Raw genomic sequence first — 15,146 nt, 5'->3', positions numbered from 1 at the left:
CCAGGGATTTCCCAAGGTGGTTTTTGGCCCATGGATTCCACACTGCATGTTGTGATTCCAGGCTCTCTTGGAAGCCATGGAAAAGCCTGGGTGAGTTTGGGAACTGGGTGGAAGCCTCCCAGTGGAACTCTTAGTACATGAAGGTCTCTGTGAAAAGGTTTGAGCAAAAGACGAAGCATAAACTTACTCATGCTTTATGTAGAGCTGAGTTTAGACCATGAAAACCACCTTTAGGCCACCCTGGAGTTCCACTGGACAGCTTGTTTCCAGCTGGAAACACAAGCAGGACACCTGCAGTTCTCCATGGCTGAATAAAACTGAATAATAACCCACTAGCTAAGATCTTTGAATGCACTGGCTTGTCCTGAGGGAGTTTTCCGGTTAATTTGTGACATCAAACTCCATTTTCCCACCTGCAAGACACCTGAGAGAGCAGCACATTTATTTACCTGTACCAGGTGTGCTAATCCTGGGAAAGCTGAGGCATAACCCCCTGGCTGTGGAAGCACTGGGCTCTGCTCCTGCAGTACAGCCTTGGGCTTGTGGCCCCACAGCCCCAGGGCACAGGGCTGGCTCCTTGTCACTGTCATCTCCTCTGGAAAAATCCCTTGGCCAGGATTTCTTCTCTGGGAAGCTGAGAAGCCTCAGAGAGGAATGAAAACAATAATTATCTGATTGCTTCTGCTGTGTTTGCTGCTTCGGAATGTGGTGTGGAGATTGTTTACCAACTGGTCATTGCTTGATTGGTTTCATGTTAATTGTTTTAAGTTAATCATGTCCAGCTGTGTTGAGGCTCTGGAAAGTCACGAGATTTTTATTATCATTCTTGTTAAGCCTTCTGTTTGTATCCTTCATTCTTTAGTATAGGTTTTAGTATAGCATAATATAATATAATATAATATAATATAATATAATATAATATAATATAATATAATATAATATAATATAATATAATATAATAGCCATCTAAGAACATGGAGTCAGAGTCTCAATTCCTCCTTTGTTTTGGAGACCCAGCAAATACCACAGTTCCTGTCCTTGTGCCACCTCATTGATGGAATCAAGGCCTGAAGAGAGCTGGGGGGGACTTTGACAATGGGATAAGACAAGGGGAATGCTGTGTGTCCAAGACCCCCCATTCCCCCCAGAAGGGAATGTGGCCTGTGGAGAACCTGCTGCATGTTTAGGTGGGCAAAGCCACTGCTGCAAGTGAACCACAGGCTGAGAGTGCAGGAATTTGTCTTCTTGAATACCTCAGTCCTTGAATGCCTTACTAAAGAGCTTTGCTGCTATGGGGAAACATGGATATAACTACTACTCACTGAGTAAACCAAGCTGCTGCCTGCCCTCTCTCTGAGCAGGCTGAGTGTCACTATCACCCCATTAAATTCCACTCCAGCAGTAGAAACACTGATAAAAAATGTGGTGATAGGACAAGAGGAATGGCTTCCCACTGCCAGAGGGCAGGGCTGGATGGGATATTGGGCAGTAATTGTTCCCTGTGAGGGTGCCCAGAGCAGCTGTGGCTGCCCCTGGATCCCTGGCAGTGCCCAAGGCCAGGCTGGAAGGGGCTTGGAGCCACCTAGGACAGTGGGAGGTGTCCCTGCCATGGCAGGGGGTGGGATGGGATGGGCTTTAAGGTCCCTTCTAACACAAAACATTCCATGATTCTGTAAGTTAGATTCACTGAAGTTAGATTCAGGATAACCCAGGTACAGTCAATGTACAATCAATGTACCATCATTCCCTCGGTGTAACAATTTTTCCCTTCTGGAAAACAGAGTCTCGATCCTCCGAGCGGGGGGATGATCTGCACTGGCTGTAAGGGCGGTGGGTGCTGTGCCGTCCCTGAGGGTCAGAGGTGCCGTGGAGAGAGAGACGGACACTCAGAGCCCGGGCTCCCGGCCCGTGTCCCTGTGGGAGCTGTCCCGGTTCCCGCCCGTGTCTCTGTGGGAGCTGTCCCGGTTCCCGCCCGTGTCCGTGTGGGAGCTGTCCCGGTTCCCGCCCCGTGGGTGCTGTCCCAGCCCCGGACCGTGTCTCTGTGGGAGCTGTCCCGTTTCCCGCCCCGTGGGAGCTGTCCCGGTTCCTGCCCGTGTCTCTGTGGGAGCTGTGCCGGTTCCCGCCCGTGTCCCTGGGGCAGCTGTCCCGGTTCCCGCCCGTGTCCCTGGGGGAGCTGTCCCGGTTCCCGCCCTGTGGGAGCTGTCCCTGTCCCGGTTCCCGCCCTGTGGGAGCTGTCCCTGTCCCGATTCCCGCCCTGTGGGAGCTGTCCCTGTCCCGGTTCCCGGCCCCGCTCCGACGCCCGCCCGCCCCGGCAGCCGCTAGGGGGCAGTGCCGCCGCCCGCACTCCGAGCGCCCGCCAAGATGGCGGCGTGTGGGACGGCGGGGGCCGCGGGTGGCGGTCCCGGCCGGGCGGGGGTCGGGGCGGGCCCGGCCCCAGGACGGGGATCGGGGCGAGCAGGGGTCGGGACGGTCCTGATGGCCGCCTTGGCGGTGCTCGGCTCGCTGCAGGTGGCCCGCGGCGCCGGGTGAGTGTCTGGGCACCGTCTGTACGGGGGCTCCCGGTGCCCTGTGTCGGGCCGGTGGAGCGGGTGCCAGGCGGGACGGCCGCCCTCGAAGCGCGGCGGGTCTCACCGGGGACGCGGGAGAAGCGGGCCTGGGTGCCAGCGAGGCCGTGCCCACCCCCAGCTGCGCCGCTCTCACCACCCCGCCTGTGCGGCCTTGGGACAACCGGGTGTTGTCGTTGCAGGAGCGGCCCCGGCGAGCCCCCGCTGCAGCCGTACCCGCCCGGGCAGCACGGCCCCCGGCACGGCCACCGGCACGTCAGGGACTGCCAGCCCGTCAAGTACGGAAACCTCACCCACGAAGCGTGGCCCGGCGACAGCAGCACGGGCGGGCCGGTGGCCGTCACCAGGACGTTTGTCTCTTACATCCACCCGGAGGGCAGCGAGCGCAAGGCCATCTACGGGCACTTCACGTTCGTGAGGAACCCCCTGAGCACCTTCTCGGTGCTGGAGCCGGGCGGGGCCGGCGGCTGCCGGGCTCAGCGCAGAGCCACCGTGGAGGAGACTGCGAAGCTCAGGAAGTGTCTGGTGGCCCAGAACGGCGGGTACTTCAACATGGAAACTGGGGAGTGCCTCGGGAATGTTGTGAGCGATGGGAGGCTGGTGAGAGACTCGGGAGGCCTGCAAAACGCTCAGTTTGGCATCCGCAAAGATGGCACCATGGTGTTCGGGTAAGAGCTGGGGGGTGTTTGGAGAGTGCTCTCCAGCCTGAAGAGTTTCAGGCATTGCTGGGCAGGAAGCTCATCCCAGCACTGCCTCCTTGGCCTCCCCAGTTAGAGCAGAAGCTCACTTGGAATGCTGAAGATAGGGATGTTCTAGCTGCACCTGGTGGTGGCCCTTGGCTCATGTCCTAGGGTGAAGAGAAGCTCAGTAAGTGCTGACCTCCAGCTGCTTGGGCTCCAGTATCTCCTCTCCCAGCTTGCAGTGGGGACACTGGGTGGGGTAGAAGGAGAGAGGGCTCTGTGTTTTGCACAGAGGAGGCACAGAGTGCAGTGTGTGTGCTCTGGCTGCAGTACAGAAAGGCTGGGTTTGAAGGGAGCTCAGGAGGTGCCTCATCCAGCACCCTGCTCAGCACAGGTGGGATGGAGTGGGCTGCTCAGGGCCATGTCTGTTGGATTTTGAACATCTCCAAGGATGGAGACTCCACATCCTTTCTGGGCAAACGTGTGATTGACCATATTAACACTTTTTTGGAACACTTTATGGGTGGTTACTCTTTGGAACTCTTTAAGGCCATGGGCATCTGTGCCAGTGCCTGACCACCCTTTCCATGAAGGAATTTTCCCCATTTTCAACCTGACCCTCCCCTGGCACAGCTTGAGGCCGTTCCCTCTCCTCCTGTCCCTGTTCCCTGGGAGCAGAGCCCAACCCCCCGGCTGTCCCCTCCTGTCAGGAGCTGTGCAGAGCCACAAGGTCCCCCCTGAGCCTCCTTTTCTCCAGGCTGAGCCCCTTCCCAGCTCCCTCAGCCCCTCCTGGTACTGCAGCCCCTTCCCTGGACACGCTCCAGCCCCTCAGTGTCTGCCTTGTGAAGGGCCCAGCACTGGAGATGTCCCAGCAGTGCCAGCACAGGGAATGGTCACTGCCCTGGCCCTGCTGCCCACACTGTGGCTGGTCCAGGCCAGGTGTCACTGGCCTTCTTGCCCACCTGGGCATGTGACCCTCCCCAAGATGGAGACAGAAGTTCCAATCACCCTCTGATGAGGAATATTTGACTGAGAGACTGTAGTGCTCTCTGGAGTGCAAGGCCTCCAGGAGCTGCCCTTCCTCAGCAGCAGGAGGGTCCTGAAAGGCCCAGAAGTGTTCCCAGGACCCTTCTGCTGGTCTCAGAAGATGCAGCAGCAGCCTGGAATTTGCATCTCCACCCTTCTGGTAGCTCAGTCCCAGAGCTCAGGAAGGATCCTTGCACTGAGTGTGCCAAGCCAGGGCTTTATCCCGCAGCCATTCTGGCAGGCCTGAGCACCATGGCCTTGATTTGTGTGAGAGAGGGGCTGGGTGGGTCAGTGACACGTCCTTCAATTCAACAGCAATTCCAGGGTCCCTGCTGAGTCCCTAAGCTCAGCTCTGCCCTGCTGCTCCCCAGCTCTGGCAGGATGTCCCTGTTAAATGGAGCTGTCGTGGTCTTTGGTGGCTTTGTGCCTTCCAAACCATGATCAGAAAGATAGTTTGGGTGTGATTGTGGCTGTCGGGACAGTGGGGAAAGTCGTTGACACCTTCACTCTCAGCCTGCATCAGGCCAGCAGGACAGCCCAGGGCAGTCACCCCACCCTGCACAGCTGCTGCTGCTCCCTGGGCTGCCAGTGGGTGACTCCAGGCTCTGAAAGCTGTCACTCCCTGCCCAAACTGTTTTGTAGTTCGATCTGCTTTCAGCCACGTTCATGTTGTCTTCTTGTTCCTTTCCCATGGGAAAAGGGGATTGGTTTGGCATGTTTTCTTTTCAGGTGTTTGCAATTACACAAAGCTTTGTTTGCCTACAGTCATAGATACCAAACAAAAGCTGAGCATCCAGCTCCCACAAGACATCAGAAAGTCACCTTTAAACCCAAAAAGCAGAGCACAGCTGTCCACCCCTCAGCTGCAGACATCCCCCAGCCCAGGCTCCCCTGAGGCAGGTGTTCCCCTGTATCCCCAATATCCCTGTGGTGACACACAACACCTGGGCATGGAGGTGGCACCTGAACTGTCCTTTGGCTGTCTGCAGGAGCAGGGGAAGCTCCTGCCCAGATGGAAGGAGCAGGTGCCACCCAGTGCAGCTGCAGGCAGGCTGGATGCTGCAGCTCCACATGCTCTCCAAAGCTGTTGGGTGTCACAGTTTTGGAGAATAGAAGCTGACAGGCAGCAAGATGTTACAGCTGCTTCCACAGATCCCTGAGTATTTGGCAGTGGCTCTGTGACACTGTTGAGTCAGGGATGGATGAAATGACTCCATGGTTCAGAAGGTGAAAAAGAGAGATTTCATTAAGAGGTGGTGTCCTTTTATAACCAGGATCACTAAGGTGTAACCCAGTTGGTCTCAAAGTAAAAACCTTTCACACTATGGGTGAACTATGAATAGCACACTCTGAAGGTACATATTTATAAACAACATGAACAGAAAGAGAGATCATAATTGTTTTCATTCTTCCTCTCTAAGTTTCCCAGGCCTGAAGCCTGGGAGAATTCTCTTTGACTGAACTGAGACTCTCCACAGCTCTGTCCTTGTGTCCTGCCAGATGCTTTCTGTTCATTACCCTGGCCACATTGCTGCCATTGTGTGAGGCACAGTGACCTGGGACCATGGTTAGCTGTGGCTTTGTGCAGAGAGAAGGGGCTGCTCTGGCTGCTCAAGTGCTGTTTCACACTGCTTGGTCCCTGGATTTGGATGTAGCTGTCCTTCATTCTGCCTTTTCCTGCCCTCTCCCTAGTTCAGGAGAGGCTTTAAGGTGGTGTGCAGTGCCTGTGGGTGACCCTGGTGCCCTCTGTTCCCAGCTACCTGTCTGAGGAGGATGTGCTGGACCAGTCCAACCCCTTTGTGCAGCTGGTGAGCGGCGTGGTGTGGCTGCTGAGGGATGGAGAGCTGTACATCAACCAGAGCCGGGCAGCCGAGTGTGGGGACACCCAGAGCACAGGTAACTGCTGTGGGCCTGCCTGCAGCTGGGGCTGGCTGTCCCTGGCACTCTGGGCACAAGGGCACTTAACAGGAATTGTGTTTGGGTTGGCCCAGATGAAGGGAGGAATGATGAATCTGAATCCAAGTTCTCAGAAGGCTAATTTATTTTACATTGCATTACATTACATTGCATTACACTACACTACACTAAAGAATATAGAAAGGATACTTACTGAATGCTAAAAAGATAATAATGAAAACTCATGATTCTCTCCAGAGTCCTGACACAGCTTGGCCCTGATTGGCCAAAGAGTGAAAACAACTCACAGCAGAATCCAATGGAACAATCACCTGTGGGTAAACAATCTCCAAACTCATTCTAGATGAGCAAAACACAGGAGAATCAAATGAGATAATTATTGTTTCCCTTTTCTCTGAGGCTCTTCAGCTTCCCAGGAGAAAAATCCTGGGCAAAGACATTTTTCAGAAAATGTGAATTCCACAAAGAGGTCAAACTTTCATAGAATCATGAAATAGTTTGGGTTGGAAGGACCTTAAAGGCCATCTTACTCCACACCCCTGCTGTGGGCAGGGATCTTCCATTATCTCAGGCTGCTCCAAGCCCTGTCCAGCCTGGCCTTGGACACTTCCAGGGGCAGCCACAGCTGCTCTGGGCACCCTGTGCCAGGGCCTGCCCACCCTCACAGGGAACAATTCCCATCCTGTCCAATCAGAAACTCAAAGCAGGTGCCTATTACAGGAGTTTGATGCCAAGGGTTTGTGAATCCCCTGCTTTGTCCCCTTGCCAGACAAAAGCTTAATCAAGAGCACTTTTGTAGGGCTTGGATGAACGAGAGGAGGTTGGGCTGTGCTCTCCCTGTGTCTCAGTTCAGATGAGGCCCTTGCTGGGAGCTCTTTGCAGCCAGATGTGTCTCAGCAGCCTGTTGTGTGCCCCAGCTGAGTGTGAATTGTTCCCTGTGCTGCAGGAACCTTTGACAGGTTCATCAATGTGATCTCAGCCAGGACTGCCGTGGGACACGACCGCCAGGGCCGCCTGGTCCTGGTCCATGTGGATGGACAGACAGAGTCCAGAGGGTAAGGGCTGGGGAATTCCTCAGTTCCTGGGCTGGAGGGCTCTGCAGCTGTCAGGGACATGTTTTAAAGCTGAGCCTTGCAGAGCTCAGGGACCCAGAAAAGGTTCACAGAAAAGGCTCAGCTACTGCACTTTCCCCTTAGCTGCCTTTCATCGAATCTGGCCCATGTCACTAAAAACTGTCTTCTCTTGCACTGGCAGAGCCCTGAAGTTGACCAGACTCCCCTTATTTATACATCCACATATTGTCTCCATGCAGGTCTTCTGCCCTGCACTTGCCTCTGGCTGCTGGGGAGTTCCCCTCATTCAGAGTCACCAAAGAGCCGCCAAAAGCGGTCTGGGATGGGAGAGCTTCCCCTTCCCCCACAGAGAGCAGCAGGCTCCTGGTCTGACAGCTTCACTGAAGGCAAATCACCAACCAAGCTCTGCTTTGCAGGGTCAGCCTGTGGGAAATGGCAGAATTCCTGAAGCAGCAGGGAGTCATCAATGCCATCAACCTGGATGGGGGAGGCTCTGCCACGCTGGTCCTGAATGGCACCCTGGCCAACTACCCCTCTGAGCACTGGTAGGTGCTGCTGCCTCTGCCCAGGCCCTGCAGCTCCTGCCAGCCTGCAGAGCCCAGCCCACAGCCTGGGAGGGCACAGCCAAGGCAGGAGAGAGCAGCTCTAGGATTTAAAGAGATTGAGTGACTGCAGGTTTTTTCCACTTAGTCATCCAGGATTAAAGCTGAGCTGGTTGCAGACAGGCAGCAGAGCTGTGGCTGTGACTGAGTGGCTGACGTGGGAATGGGATAAGGCAGCAGCTCTTAGTCTGGGAGATTCAGAGCTGCACATCCAGGGGAATTAGCAGAGATCTGTCAGCAGCTTATTATTATGGAAGAGAAACACTGACTGGGAGACTCTGTCCTTCCTCATTGGAGGGAATCTAAAGAATATTTTGTTTTAAATTCAACTTTTTAGTCGGTTCTGACTGTAAACATGAAGGGATTTAACATTCAGTTGCCATAACTACGGTGATATAATGTATCTCAAAGCAAATAACATTGAAGAAAATGTGTGCCAAAATGAGGGAATCTGGGACTGTTTCTTCTGTAATTCCATGTTTGAAATGATACCTATCAGATGGGATTTAGAACTCACCTAAAACATTGACTCCAATGCAGTTTGGTGATTGTATTTCCCCAGTATTCCCGTTCATGTTTGGCAGCGTGGCTCGGGAGGAAATCTCTGGGTTATGTGAGGGCTGTTGGTCATGCTGTGCAGCGCGGGGTGAGCTCAGGCTGTCCCCTCTGCTGTCCCCAGCTCCTTTGACAGCATGTGGCGCTGTCCCCGGCGCATCTCCACCGTGGTGTGCGTGCACGAGCCGGGCTGCGACCCGCCCGACTGCAGCGGCCACGGGCTGTGCGAGGCCGGGCGGTGCCGCTGCGAGAGCCCCTTCTGGGCGGGACCCGCCTGCGACACCCTGGACTGCGGCCCTGCCAACTGCAGCCTGCGCGGCGTCTGCAGCGCCGGTGAGCGCCCGGGGCCGTGGCACTGGGGGGCCGGGGGGCGGGACCTGGCCGTGCAGCCCTGGGGATGTCCCGGGGGAATGTGGAGTGCCAGGCGGGTGTGTGGGGCTGCTTCCCCTCTCCAGAGCATCCGAGGCACAGGTGGTCAGAGCACGTTGCCTTTAGGAGCCAGCTCTGTGCCTCAGTTTCCTTTTGTGCTTCAGTATTGGAAAAAAGGCTCCCAATATTACCAGTTAGATTGTGCCTGGGCCGGTCTGACCCTCGCTGCCGGGCCAAAGGCAGCAACTGCGGTGTGTCACCCCAGAGATACCTTGGCTTGCTGGTGGTTGCAGCTGGGCACTGAACAAGTCCAGGCTTGTTAGGAACCCCGTTTACCTCAGGAGGAATGGCTTCAGGCAATGGTGAAGAGAAAAAGGAGAGGATTCTGCTGGAGGGTTTAATGTCCAGAGGTTTATTCCATGGTTACAGAGGTCTGAACGTGAGCAACTGCTCCAACAGAACCTCGGCCGTGTGGTCTGATCACCTTTTAAGCTCAGGGACAGGGGGAGGGGAGGGACAGGTGAGCCACCAACCAGGTGAGAGGGGCAGGGTCTCAGGGGAAGATGACACCCAGACAGGCCAATGACCTCTGGGCATAGGGGCATCCTTTGAACTTGCCCAACCACACGACGCCTTGCTGGAATGTTCAGCCTGATTGACAGGACTCACTCAGCATGGGGGCAAGGGGGAAGGGAGAGAGGTATTGGCACACCTGGGGAAGTGACCTGGAAGGCCAAAATGGGACATTACAGCACACCACAACACTTCAGGGTTGTGCTCTGGGTTTTTGTGAGGCTGCTGATGGGCAGAGCTATATATTACGCTGTGTGACAGCAGCTGCTTCTCTCCCCTCCCCTTACTGTTCCTTCTTCACCTCCCTCTCCTACTTTATAATTTTTACAAGTGTGCAGTTGCTACTCTTCCATGAATCTGAGCCTAGGGATTGCTGGAATGTGTGTCCCCAGCTTCTGCCCCTCTGTGCCCAGCCCTGTCACCCTGCTCCTGTCCTCCTGACTCCACTCTCATTCAGGTGAATGAGAGCTTGCTGGGTGCAGGTGTTGCCAGTGCTGCCCCAGAGCTGGTCCCAGGGAATGCCATCAGGGATTCTGCTGCATTTGCAGCTGGGGAGGGGGCTGTGAACCCACCCTTGGTGTGAGTGCAGGGTTCCTCCTCTTGAGGGCACCTCCAGAGGCAGAGGCTCCTAATTTCAGGTCCTTGCTGCCTGCCTGTGTGTTGTTGTTGTCAGTAATGCCTGTTCTGTGTTTGCACAGCTGGATGCCTCTGTGACGCCGGCTGGACTGGCAGCAACTGCACTGAAGGTAAACCCTGAGTGCTGCTCCTGTGCCTCTGCACGGCCAGGGAGGGGCAGTGGGAGCCACTTTCCAGCAGCTGCCTGCCCCAGGGGGGAGCAGGGAAGGGAGAGGCTCCCTGTGGGCTGGGCTGCTCTTTCCTGGCAGTGTGAGTTCACTGCAGCTGGGGCATCTACAGTTGGCTTGGTGGGAGACACTCGAGTCGTTGCTCCTTGTTCAGGGCACACACTCAGCTTGTGGGAGCATCCCTCCCCAGGCATGGGCTGTGGCTGTGTGCTGGCACTGCTCACCTCTGCCACCAGGGTCCTGGTGACATCTCTGTTTGTGTCCCGCAGCGTGTGCTCCCGGCTCCTTCGGGCCGTCCTGCAGCCAGCGGTGCCGGTGCCAGCACGGCAGCTCCTGCGACCCCGTGCACGGAGCCTGCTCCTGCCCTGCCGGCTTCTACGGCGCCAGCTGTGAGCACGGTAAGGGTTACAGCGACCTCTGGGGCTGGGACAGCGCTGTGTCACCCCTGTGCCACCTCCTGGGGGCAGTTCTGCCACGGCAGCTCAGGCCTGAGCATCCCCAGCCGGCTCCCAGCTCTTCTGGGCCTGCCTGTCCTACCCAAATGGGCTGAAAAGGAGAGGAAGGAATGTGGTGGTGTTCACAGGGGTCCCAGGATGAGGGAAGAGATGAGGGTCTGACTCCATGTTTTCAGAAGGGTAATTTATTATTTTATAGTATATATATTATATTAAAACTATACTAAAAGAATAGAAGAAAGGATTTCATCAGAAGGCTAGCAAGCCAAGGAAGGAATGGAATTATAATAAAATCTTGTGACTGAGAGTCTGAGGCAGCTGACTGTGATTGGCCATTAATTAGAAACAACCACATGACACAGATCCACCTGTTGTATTCCACTGCAGCAGATAATCATTGTTGACATTTTGTTCTTGAGGCCTCTCAGCTTCTCAGGAGAAAAAATCTTAAGGAAAGGATTTTTCATAAAATGTGTCTGTGACAGAAGGAGCAGAGAGGAAAGAGGAGTTTGCTTCCTCAATAGAGAATTGTGGATTCCTGTTCAGTCTCAGCCCCAAAGAGCTGCATTCTTCTCCCAGAGCCCCTGAGTGACCACAAAACATCCTCTGCTCCAGGGTGTTGCACGAGGCCCTGCTGAAGCCCAGGCTTCAGGTGATGCAGTCAGAGCCTGGGGAATGCTCCACAGGGCTGTCCTGCCATCCACCCTCACACTCCCCGTGCCAGTGCTGGGTGTTCTGTTCTGCCTGGTGTAACCACTGCAGGTCCCCTGTGTCTGAGTGAGTGATTGAATTCCAGAGGGGTGTGAACTTCCTGGCTGCCTGATTGTGTCAGTGATGCTCTGTTCCAGCCTGGGAACACTCAGCTAATCCCGTCCCGGAGATGTTGCCCAGAGCAGCTGTGGCTGCCCTACCCCTGGAAGTATCCAAGGCCAGCTTGGACAGGTCTTAGAGCAGCCTGGGATAGTGGAAGATGTCCCTGCTCATGGCAGGAGGTGGAGCAAGATGAGCTCTAAAGTCCCTTTCAACTCAAATAACCATTCCATGATTGTGTGATCCCAGTTCTACACAAACTTCCCTCTGAAGCCCACCAAGGAGCAGCCTTGACCTGCAGCATGGTGCTCCCAGGCTGCTGCAGGCTAGCTGAGCTGAGGGAGCTGCAGCCACAGCCCGGGTGCTCCCCGAGCCGTGGCAATGACTGAAATAGACAGGGCCAGGAGACTTCTTCTCCTTTTTAATGCCTTTATTAAAAGTGATCAGCTTAGGATAGGGCGGCTCGACGGGTCTGCAGCATCCGGTGTCTCTCCTAAGGCAATTCTGAGGAAGAGGATACGCACAGCTTTGTACACCAGGGGCAGAGCTGGGGATCAGATCCTCTTGGGAGCCTTTAGAGCCTGCTGATCCCTTTCCAGTTGTTGTTCTCCCAACCAAGTCGGCCCGGTCTCAGCGCCGGGGTCAACTCCCATGGTCAGGGCGAGAGGGTCCGAAGGTGTTCAGCATCTCTGCAGGTTCAGCACTCGGCTTCTCACGTCTCCAGACATCACTCCAGTCTCTCAACTCTTATTTGGCTCGTTGTTTTTGGGGTTCTTGCACGTTTGGAGTAAGGGTCCCACAGCATGCTGGTCCTTGGAGTCACTTTGCATAACCCCCCCCAACCCTCTCAGGTCTCTTCACCCTTCAGGGAAAAGTACACAGCCTCGGGCAAGGCTCTGCTGATACAAAAGGAGCGATTGGCCACAACGACCCGTGATTACAATAACAAAACACGAAGAACTTCGGCAGCTACAGTGATCTGGCTGCCTTTTTGTAACTTTTTCTCACAAAAAAAAAAATATTAACCGAATTTTTGTTCATAACAATGACCAGTCCCTTTGTGATGCCATCCCCAGAGTGTCCCCTGGGCTGGTTTGGGCCGAGCTGCCGGAGCCGCTGTGCGTGTGACCACTCGTGTCCCTGTGACCCCGAGAGCGGCAGCTGCAACATCAGCCACCACGGGGCGCTGCAGGAGCTCCTGCACAGAGGTATCCCTGCAGGGGCTGGGGCTCGGGTAAAAGCTGGACCAGCAGCTTTAGTGCATAATGGTGTTTTCTCAGTCACCAGCTCTGCTTAACCTTGCTCTTTTTTAGTGGAATTTTACACCCTGCCCCACCTTTCTTCCCTCTTTACTTTCCAGCTGGACAGTGTTTGGCTTCCCAGGGAAAGAGCAAAGACAAGTTCTTCCTGTCAGAGTAAGTGTTTGGTGCTCACTGTGCATCTCAGAGGCTGCCACAGAGCATGGGGGGTGTTCAGTCTGCAGAAAAGGAGGCTCAGGGGGGACCTTGTGGCTCTGCACAGCTCCTGAGGGAGGGGACAGCAGGGGGGGTCAGGCTCTGCTCCCAGGGAACAGGGGCAGGACAAGGGGAAACAGCCTTGAATTGTGCAAGGAGAGGTTCAGATTGGGTATTGGGGAAATTCCTTCCCAGAAGGGTGGTCAGGCACTGGCACAGGGTGCCTGGGGAGGTGGTGGAGTGCCCATCCCTGGAGGGATTTAGAAGCCGTGTGGATGTGGCAGTTGGGGACGTGGGTCAGTGGTGGCCTTGGCAGTGCTGGGACAATGTTTGGACTCGATGATCTTGGAGGGTTTTTCCAGCCATAACAATTCCATGGTTCTGTCCTGAGAGCAGGCCACAAGCTTGGGAACACACGGCAGGGAGGGCAATGCTGTGCACACTGGGGCACACAGGGGAGCTGTTGGTGCTGTGATTTGTGTCCCACAGGAGCTCGTGGCTCTCCCTGAGCTCTGCCCTGGCCCTGCTGCTGGTGCTGAGTGCCCTGGGGAACGTGGGGCTGCTGCTGCAGGGGCGGCGGCGGCAGCACCGCGACTATCGCTACCTCCCCCTGAAGGACATCAACGGGGACAGCCCTCACAGCCCCACCTCTGCTGCCTGGGACCACGAGGACACCCAGGAGCCTGAGGACACCCAGGAGCCTGAGGACACTTAGGAGCCAAACCAGGAGTTCCTTTAGAATCATGGATGGGATGAGGATTTCACCCTGCATTGCCCCTCAGCACCGACTGGGACTGGGGCTGTTCCCACTGGGAGCCTCAGCCCAGAACTGCCCTGTTGTGGCTGTGCTTTCCTTTCCTCTGCTGCCCCAGCAGCATCAGGGGATGCAGGACATCCCTTGGGTGAGGGAATTCCACAGCTGCAGCAGCAAAGGAGATGGGCTGGTTCCTTCCAGAACTGAAGGCAAACAGGTGAGGGATGCAAGTCAGCACCTCCAAAAGATCCCTGCTCACCTGAGCAGTGCTTTTTAAGATGCTAAGCTGCCTCTAGTACAAAGCTGGGCTTAAAGGTACTAATCAGTGTCTGTCCTTCCTTGCTAAGCTGATTTTAATCAGAAAAGTGACCAAAAGTTTGTTGTAAAACATTGAAGCAGGTGCAGCAGCCAGTGCCAGCAGAGCCCTCCTGTGCCAGCTGTGGTGATGGCTCAGGTGACATGCAGGGTTGTGACAGCCCCTGCAGGGCTGGGGTGCTTTGTGACCAACCCTCAGGCCAGAGCAGCCCCAGCGGGTGCTGAGTGCTGTGCTTTGGGGCAGCTCCTGCAGCACAGCACCAGGAAAGGCCTCTCAGGTCCCAGGTTCCATTTGTGCATCTCTCCAAAGGCTCTGCCCAGCTCTGAGGGACCCTGGCACAGCCTGGAGCTGTCCCTGAGGGGGAGGGCACAGACTGGGCCAGCCTGGCATGGCTGGCATGGCTCAGACAGGAACAGCCTGGCATGGCTCCATGGCACAGACTGGGCCAGCCTGGCATGGCTGGCATGGCTCAGACAGGAACAGCCTGGCATGGCTCCATGGCACAGACTGGGCCAGCCTGGCATGGCTCCATGGCACAGACAGGAACAGCCTGGCATGGCTGGCATGGCACAGCTGGGCTCTCCTTAGAGGGACCAGCAAGGGCTCCAGCCCAGCCAGGACCCTGAGCTGCTCCTCTGGAAATGTGGAACCCATCCTTGCACAGTTCCACTCAAACAGTGTTGGAATTTGCTGCCCTGTGAGGGAACCAGCCCTGGCCAAGCCCCTGGGTGCTGCAGAGGGGTGAGAGCCTGTCTGAGCCCCACACACCTTTATGCACTCACTCCCTTTTTACCTCTCCAAGTAAAGGATGTGTATTTTCTGTGCCAGTGTTGGCACCAAATCAGCCTGTAACCAAGAGACTCTATTTTTCTATGATTTACAGAACTTTATTTGAAACTTGAATAAAGTCTTTTAGTGCTACCTGCCTGAAACTCAGAATTCCTGATGTGCAGCTGCAGAAGGAGCTGATCCTTTCCCAGCTAACCTCAGCCCCCCAGTGGAACCCAGGGGCTCTTTTATGTTTAATAACACCCACACTGCAGGATGTGCTGTTCCAGCCCACTCTGTGCTAGTGATGCCGAATTTTGCCCCAAACAGGCAGAGTGACTGCCTAATCAGACTCAGCTTAAGTCAATTAAGCAGGAGGTATTTTTATTAGCGACGCGTCGGAGAAATCACAAAATGGATTTCTGAG

General features: G+C 55.4%; 1 protein-coding gene across 1 annotated transcript; it reads left to right on the top strand.

Moving 5' to 3' along the window:
• The first annotated feature begins 2,361 nt into the window (after window positions 1-2,361).
• Window positions 2,362-14,866, top strand: NAGPA (N-acetylglucosamine-1-phosphodiester alpha-N-acetylglucosaminidase). The gene is made up of 11 exons (XM_058035843.1): window positions 2,362-2,398; window positions 2,509-3,232; window positions 6,027-6,166; window positions 7,134-7,242; window positions 7,677-7,805; window positions 8,542-8,750; window positions 10,058-10,105; window positions 10,432-10,560; window positions 12,504-12,635; window positions 12,788-12,842; window positions 13,371-14,866. Exons 1-11 carry the CDS (start codon window positions 2,362-2,364, stop codon window positions 13,594-13,596), a joined length of 1,938 nt encoding a protein of 645 aa, XP_057891826.1. The 3' UTR covers window positions 13,597-14,866.
• The last annotated feature ends 280 nt before the right edge of the window (window positions 14,867-15,146 follow it).

The sequence above is a fragment of the Melospiza georgiana genome, chromosome 16 (genome assembly GCF_028018845.1).
Source record: "Melospiza georgiana isolate bMelGeo1 chromosome 16, bMelGeo1.pri, whole genome shotgun sequence".
In the NCBI taxonomy this organism is placed as follows: Eukaryota; Metazoa; Chordata; class Aves; order Passeriformes; family Passerellidae; genus Melospiza; species Melospiza georgiana.
Note: the sequence above shows the minus strand (reverse complement) of the source record. Positions and strands in the feature narration are given on the sequence as shown.